Source organism: Nicotiana attenuata, unplaced genomic scaffold (genome assembly GCF_001879085.1).
Source record: "Nicotiana attenuata strain UT unplaced genomic scaffold, NIATTr2, whole genome shotgun sequence".
NCBI classification, from domain to species: Eukaryota; Viridiplantae; Streptophyta; class Magnoliopsida; order Solanales; family Solanaceae; genus Nicotiana; species Nicotiana attenuata.
In genome coordinates this window covers 1-8,629 of record NW_017672612.1, presented here as the reverse complement: position 1 = coordinate 8,629, position 8,629 = coordinate 1, and the positions used below count along the sequence as shown (strand labels likewise).

Genomic DNA, 8,629 nt, shown 5'->3' with positions numbered 1-8,629 from the left:
CTCCAATAGCTATCCCAATTCCCATTCAATTGTAGCATAATTGAAATTTGGACATAATTGAGTTTGTTGTAGAAGATTTAGTCGTTTTTGATGTGTGAAATCAGAAAAAAGGTTGAAACACAGTGTATCGCAAAAACAGAGACTCAAATTTGAAACGAAACAGACAATATTTATTAATGTGCGTGATTTGCGTTGTGGAAGATCTGGAAGAATATTTAATTCCCCAATTTTAGCGCGCCTAAATATGGAAGCCTACAGCTACTATGATTCCTTATTTAATGAATTGTCTATATTTTGTAGAAATACTATTAGCATGAAGGGTAATATGCAAACTATGAACATATTTGGTAATATAGTTTCCTATACGGTATAGGAACGAAAATTTCCCATTCTTAAATTCCGTGCCGAGTCAAACTACCTCATCTAATTTGAAACGGAGGAAGTAGTTATTTATACAATTGAGTCAATTATAAAATATGTTTGAGTACAGTTCTGTAAGAAGCATATTGATAACAATGATAACTAACCACAAATATTTCCAAGTATAAAAACTTTAAAAGCTAGTGCATAAAACTTAAATCTTTTTATTTCACTGGATATAAGTTGTCTCCTAAATGAATGTCTTTATTGCTACTTTCAAAGCTCCACATGCTAATTATTCGAAGTAAATAGTAGCCATGTGTACATGCATGCATTAAAAAACCTCTACTTTGCCAGAATAACCAAATTTTGCAAATAGGTATATGGAAAAGTATAAAGCTTCTATTTTTCATCTATCGTTGCTTTTGAATATTTTTCAACTTTTAATGAAAACCTTCACCACTCGATGGAAGTACGTACTATAGAATCTAATTCTTCTTGAACATAAGGAACGCCTATATATAGTTTGTTTATTCTCCTGTTTATAGATCATAAATTCCTACAAACATTAAACTAGTACAGATATACATTTAGTTTCCTTCATCAACCAGAGCCATGACTGCTGCTGGAATCACTAGGCTTCCGCGAAAATCACCGCAGATTAGGTTATTTTTGTTTCTAATTAGAGGTTCTTCTTAGCTAAAGTATATAATATATATATCTTTTGCAAATGCTCGTTAAAGATGTACATAGCATATTTACATGTTCGTAGACTATAGGGAAGTGTTAAGGTGTGGAACAGCACCACCAAAGGGACGTGGTGCAGTGGATGAGACTGCTCTTCCCTTAACCAGAGGTTTCGGGTTCGAGCCTTGGATATGAAAAAATCCTTGGTAGGGAGCGCTTCCCCCCAAATGGGGCCCTACGCGGTGCAAATCAGGATATTAGTCGGGCTCCAATGCGGGTACTGAACACCGGGTGGGAAACCAAAAAAAAAAAAAGGTGTGGAAGAGCCTTAGCTGCAGAGCTCAACTAGAATGCTTGAAGTGTATTTGCTTAGAGGAGAGTAGCCTACGTGGGCTCTTCCAGATGTTAGATTTCATATATAGTTTTTGTTGAGAGTATGAATTCTTATATATGTATGTATATGCAGGTTGCAGCTGCATGAAGTGGGACGTTGGATGAGCAAGCTTGCTGGGGTGAAGGAGAGATACGGATCGGAGAAGAAGAAATCATGTTGGTGGGTACCTCACCCTAGGACAGGGATATATTTCCCACAAGGTCACGAAAGAGTGATTGATGACATACCAAATGGTGCTGCCTCTCTTACTCAAACGTATTGGCTTCGGAGCGAGGACGGTGTTGACAAACCTCAATCTGATTTTCCCATCAGCCATAATATTACTTATAGGCAATATTACTCATGAAATCAGGGGCCAATATTGTATCATATACAGTAACACTTTGCATATGCACTAAAACATGGGATCTACTAAATATGTACATTCCATAAATGGATTGTGACCCTGATAGCATAAATAAATTGGATTGTGGGTTCAGTCCTAAACGAGGAAATCCATAACTTTGAATCCTGAACTGCTTTTACAGGAAATGCAATATATATAGCATAGCTTGTACTGAAAGTTGAAATTGTTAATTTAACTAGGTATTAGGAGTACTAAAGTTTGGAATCGTTCCCTAGTAAATAACTGGCTTCTTCACATTTGTCTCTCCCTATAAATATATTTAATAGTGGTCGTGTTGGATATTTTAGTAATTAACTTCAATTATCTTGAAAGATTAAACTCAGGCATTTAACTTAGTTCAACTGTGCTGCAACTAATAAGAGAAGGATAAAAAGGAATATAGCATTAACTAGAGGAATAAAAATGCTATTTTCCTAAAATTTTAAAGTATACGTAACATTTTAATAAAAATTACTACTAAATAGTATTATTTGAGAAAGAAATAGTCAAAGAAGATATATTGACTTGTCTCCATGTGGATGGCCTGATTGAAACATGTGGAGATGATCCCATATCATCTCCAACGTTAGGTGTTCTAAACAGAATTATGTTGGTAACATGTGCTTGTATATTGGGTCAAAAACCTATTGACTTTTAAATCATACTAATAGTATTATTAATTTATAAAATGTGAGAAGAAGCTAATTAACTAGTAATAATATCAGAGGAAGAGGGGAGGACGTAGTAATAAGTTTTGCTCGGACATGTACATGTGTTACAAAATGTACGACTAAATAGATAAAAATAATAAATTTTCAGAGTCATAAGATTCAAAACGGGCCAAAGGGAGAGGAGGGTAATTATAGAGAAAAGGGATGGAAGAGAAGTGGTGGGGAACAGAAGAAGAGAAGAAAATCTCCCGCTACATGTCATGAGATGAACCGGCAAAGTAAATCACTGCTTTTGTAATGATTGATTTACCATAAGATCGAGGTCCGCTAATAAATTAATTAATTAATATGTGGATAATGTTGGATCGATATATGCATCTCAGCTTTAATTGGTGTTCGTATACTATTGATGCAGGTATTGAGCTGGAGACTTAACTTAGAGCTCTATATATCTTGGCTTTTGTTGAGACAAAAATTGCCAAGGCTACAATGTTGTCTGTCTCTTACTTCCTCATATATATCAAAAACCACGCTTTGACCTATTGCCATCTTGTGCTATTATTCTTACTAGTACTTTTCTTTGGATAGAGTGAACACAAATCTTAAGTAGAATCTAAATTTTGAAAGCTTGTTGCATGTTCTGTTCAGAGCTTACGCAAGTTACAAAGAATTAGTAATTATAAAGGAAGAGCAATAATAAGAAAAAATAAATAAATTGCCATGACAAATAGATGTATCACAGAAATAACTAAAACAGTGAGCATAGAAATTGCTCCTTTACCTTTTGGACAAACTTATTGGGATACTTGCTAACTTCAACAATTTATATATGTATGATTTCATAGTTCAGATATGAAAAGAAATTCAATCATTCGAGAACATGGAGCAGTAGCTTAATAACTTTTTGGATTAGGGTGTAAGAAAAAACTCATCCTGCTATTATCTTGTAGAGAAAGTCAAGAAAGGACAATTTAGTAATTTCATATAAGTTAGTTTGTTAGTTATTAACACTAATCCTAGAGTTAGTTAGTTTGTTAATAACGGCTAATCCTAGTTTGTTAGAGTTAGCTTTAGTAAAGTACAATTAGTCTATACATATATATATATATATATATATACACACACTCCAACTATGTAGAAATCAATCAGATGAAATAAATCACGTCTTCCTCTCTTAGCTCATTTCTTTCTCTCTCTTTCTTCTTCTTCTTCTTTATCGTCTCTCTACTTCATCAAATTGGATCCAATCCAGACTTTACTTCATGGTATCAGAGTAGATCAGGCTAATTCAATAGCTTGAATCTCGATTCAACATCTTGTTTACGCAAAATCAGAAAGAATTCTGAAATTGATTTCTTGTCTAGTTCAATTCTTGAAGAAGACTTGATTGCTATGGCGTTAAATGAACAACAAGTTGTTCCTCCTGTAATTCCGACTACAAGTTCCAGTCAAGGAGGATTGCATGCAATTGATTATAATCATCCGCTGTTTTTAAGCCCATCAGATATTAGTGGCATCCAAATCATATCATTTCAACTAACTGGGATTGAAAACTATTCCCTATGGTTTCGATCTATGAGAATGGCTTTGTTAGGAAGGAATAAGTTGGGTTTGGTGGATGGAACATGCACAAAAGAAAGTTTCCCAGAAAGTCTGTGGAATCATTGGGAAAGAGTAAATGCTATCGTGCTTTCTTGGTTGATAAATTCTGTGAGTAATGGGTTGCTTGGAGGTATAATGTATGTCTCAAGTGCACAGGTTGTGTGGGAAGATTTGCATGAAAGGTTTGACAAAGTAGATGGCTCAAGATCATACAATTTACATAAAGAAATTGCTCCTCTTAGCCAAGGAACAACATCTATTTCTGCATATTTCTCAAGGCTAAAGGATCTGTGGGAGGATTTTGAAACACTGGTTCCTGCACCTGGGTGTGACTGTCCAAAGTCAAGAGAATCTGTTGTTCATTTGCAAAAATTGAAGCTGTTTCAGTTCCTGATGGAGCTAAATGATTCCTATGGCCAAGCTAGGAGTCAAACCTTGCTGATGAGTCCAATGCCAACGGTTAATCAAGCATATGCCATGGTGATTAGTGATGAGAGCCAAAAATCAGTTGCAGCCAATGCTGGCTTACTAGGAGCAAATCCTACATCTAGAACTGGTCAATATGATATGGCAGTGTATACCAAGACTGGGGAAAATTATCAGAAAACTAGGAGAAATTCCAATTTGTTCTATGAAGTGTGCAAAATGAAAGGGCATTCTAGAGAAAATTGCTACAAAGTTGTAGGTTATCCTCCAGAATATAGACCAAGAAAGAAGAACACAAATGCACACAGTGCATATAATGTGCTATCTGAAGTTAGTATACAGGATAATCAGTTACCTAGAGGGAATTAGAATGAGAACTGTTCACAGAACTCTCAATTAACAAGCAGTGGTGTGAGTGCCAATAATCCTCAGAATATTGGGCAAGTGAATAATACTCCTTGGATGGCAAATTGCACATTCACCAAAGAGCAGTATGCTACTGAACAAAGACAATTCAAGTTCTGCTTCTACTACAGCAACACCATCAGCTAATGCTGCAGGTATTCCTTGTGCCTTATTAGCTTCTAATAATATACAAGAATGGATCATAGACACAGGGGCTACAAATCATATGGTAGTTGATTTAGAACTGTTAAATAAGGCCTCATTAATGCAATCAAGTCAGTCAAAGAAAGTACATTTACCTAATGGAGAAACTACTCAAGTTACTCATATTAAAACTAGTACCTTAACAGATCAAGACATAATAACTAATGTGTTATACATTCCTCAATTCAAATATAATCTCTTATCTGTCTCTAAAGTAACTAAGGAACCGAAATGCTCAGTTGCATTCTTCCCTGATTTTTGTATATATCAGGAACTCTTCAGTGGGAGGGTGAAAGCGATTGGTAAAGAAGACAGTGGTCTATACATTCTCAGTAGACAAAAATCACCAGGAAATAATGCAATTAGTTTAAACACTAAGGAGACAGAAATCAGTAAAGAGATTAATTCAAATGATATTGAACTTTGGCATAAAAGACTTGGACATGTGTCTGCTACAGTTCTCAATAAGCTACTTTCTGCAAATGCACAAGATATATCTGCTAGAATAGATCTATGTACTACATGTCCTTGTGCAAAGCAAACAAGACAACCTTTTCCTTTCAGTAGTATAAAAACATCTACTAGTTTTGAGTTAGTTCATATGGATTTATGGGGTCCTTACAAAATTCCTACTATGGGTGGTAATAGGTTTTTTCTAACTGTAGTAGATGATTTTTCTAGAATGACAAGGATTTTTTTTTTTTGAAGTTGAAATCTGATATATGCGTGATTGTACAATAATTTCTTACTTTTGTGAAAACACAGTTTGGAACAACAGTTAAAACAGTAAGAACAAATAATGGCACATAATTTGTTAATTCAGTTTGTGAGAATTTCTTTAAGAATCTAGGAGTGATTCATCAAAATACATGTCCTTATACTCCTCAGCAAAATGGAGTAGCTGAGAGAAAGCATAGACATATCCTAGAACTCACTAGAGCTATCAGATTTCAAGCTAATATACCTATCAAATTCTAGGAATATTGTGTTCTTGCTGCAGTATATATCATTAACAGGCTGCCTAGTTCTGTCATTGAAAATAAAAGTCCATATGAAAGGATATCTAATAGAAAACCTACATTACAACATCTTAAGGTTATAGGTTGTTTATGCTATGCAAAAATAGTTAATCAAAGTGATAAACTAATGCCTAGAGCAAAACCTTCTATACACATGGGATATGCTACAGCCCAAAAAAGGTATGTGTTATATGATTTAATAGATAAAAGGTTCTTTGTAAGCAAGGATGTTCAGTTTAGAGAAGATATATTTCCTTTTAGAAACAAACAAGACAACAACAGATCTTTATTTGTTCATCCAAACATAACAGGCTTATTTTTACATACCATAGATCCAATAACACAAACTACAACTTTAGAAAATAACATGTATCCAAATCAACAAGAAGATACTGTCATACCAGAAGTTACACAAGAGTACACACAACACTATGAGTCTATTCCTACAGAATCTGTTCAGACTAACAATCAACAAATATCAGTTATACAACAAACAGATCAAATCTCACAATCAGCTCCTATTCAATCAAATATCAGAAAGTCAGGTAGAGGAAAGAAACCACCTATATGGATGAAAGATTTTGTGTCATTAACTGCCCAACAGAATGAACCTTATGCAATATTAAAATTCATAACCTATGAACAGTTAACTCCTAAATATCAAGCCTACTTGACAGCAGCTTCAAATGTTAGTGAACCAACTCTATATTCTGAAGTTGTAAAGGACCCTAAATGGACAGATGCAATGAAAGCAGAGATTGAAGCTCTACAAAACAATCACACATGGGACATAGTAACTCTGCCCACTGGTAAAACCCCTATAAGATGCAAGTGGATTTACAAGATCAAATATATGGCTTCTGGTGAAATATCAAGGTTTAACGCTAGGTTAGTAGCTAAAGGGTTCAGTCAAAAGGAGGGGATAGATTATCAAGAAACTTTTTCTCTAGTCATAAAAATGAAAACTGTAAGGACTATATTAGCTATAGCTGCTACAAGACACTGGCATATACATCAAATGGATGTATATAATACTTTCTTGCAGGGAGATTTACTAAATGAGATATACATGGAACTACCCCAAGGATTCACAAGTCAGGGGGAGAATAAAGTATGCAGACTTGTGAAATCTCTATATGGGTTGAAACAAGCTCTAGACAATAGAATGCCAAACTGACAGAAGCACTTCTGAAGTCTCAATTTCAGTAAAGCCAACATGATCAGTCTTTGTTTTTTAAGAAAACTGCAAAAGGTATCACAATGGTGTTAATCTATGTAGATGATATGCTTGTGATTGGTGACTCTCTGAAACTAATAGAGGAAACAAAAGCACATCTGCAACAGTCTTTCAAAATGAAAGACCTAGGGGAATTGAAGTACTTTCTAGGTATAGAATTTGCTAGATCAGAACAAGGGATTCTTATGCACCAAAGGAAGTATGCACTGGAACTGATTTTTGAGACAGGAGTTGCAGCTGCCAAACCATCAATAACACCTCTTGATGCAAATATGAAGCTTACAACTACAGAGTATGATGAACATCTCAGGAAAAACAAGTCTACTGTCTTGATGAATGAAGAACTGGCAAATTTGACTTCCTATCAAAGACTGATAGGCAAACTCTTTTATTTAACAATGATAAGGCCATATATCTCATTTAGTGTTCAAACACTAAGTCAATTCCTCCAAAGACCAAAGAAGTCTCACATGGAAGCAGCTCTAAGAATTGTCAAAATATATCAAAAACAGTCCAGGACAAGGAATACTACTTTCCAGCAAATTTAACAATACTATCTCAGCATACTGTGATGCAGACTGGGCGGCTTGTCCTTTTTCAAGAAAGTCTGTTTCAGGTTATCTAGTTAAGTTTGGAGACTCTCTAATATCGTGGAAATCCAAAAAGCAAACTACTGTTTCTAGAAGCTCAGCAGAAGCTGAGTATAGAAGTCTTGCAATAACTGTAGCAGAACTTATTTGGTTAATTGGATTGGTAAAAGAAGTGGGAGTTGATATCAAGCTACCAGTTGAAGTGTTTAGTGATAGCAAAGCTGCGATTCAGATTGCAGTAAATCCAGTTTATCACAAAAGAACAAAGCACATCGAGATCGACTGTCATTTTATCATCAGAGAAAAAATTGTACAAGGGCTTATCAAAACAACATACATATCTAACAAAGAGCAACCAGCAGATATGCTAACCAAAGGTCTCAACAAGGCGCAACATGAATATCTTTCTTCCAAGCTAGGTGTTCTTAATGTATTTTCAGTACCTAGCTTGAGGGGGGTGTAGAGAAAGATATCACATAATCAAGAAAGGGCAATTTAGTAATTTCATATAAGTTATTTTGTTAGTTATTAACACTAATCCTAGAGTTAGTTAGTTTGTTAATAACGGCTAATCCTAGTTTGTTAGAGTTAGCTTTAGTAAAGTACAATTAGTCTACACATATATATATATATATATATATACTCAACT

The 8,629-nt window shown here is 34.8% G+C and overlaps 1 protein-coding gene across 1 annotated transcript; it reads left to right on the top strand.

Annotated features, from left to right (window-relative positions):
* Positions 1–928: 928 nt before the first annotated feature.
* LOC109213857 lies at positions 929–2,081 on the top strand. Its single transcript, XM_019377697.1, has 2 exons — positions 929–1,025; positions 1,514–2,081. Exons 1-2 carry the CDS (start codon positions 976–978, stop codon positions 1,785–1,787), a joined length of 324 nt encoding a protein of 107 aa, XP_019233242.1. The 5' UTR covers positions 929–975; the 3' UTR covers positions 1,788–2,081.
* The last annotated feature ends 6,548 nt before the right edge of the window (positions 2,082–8,629 follow it).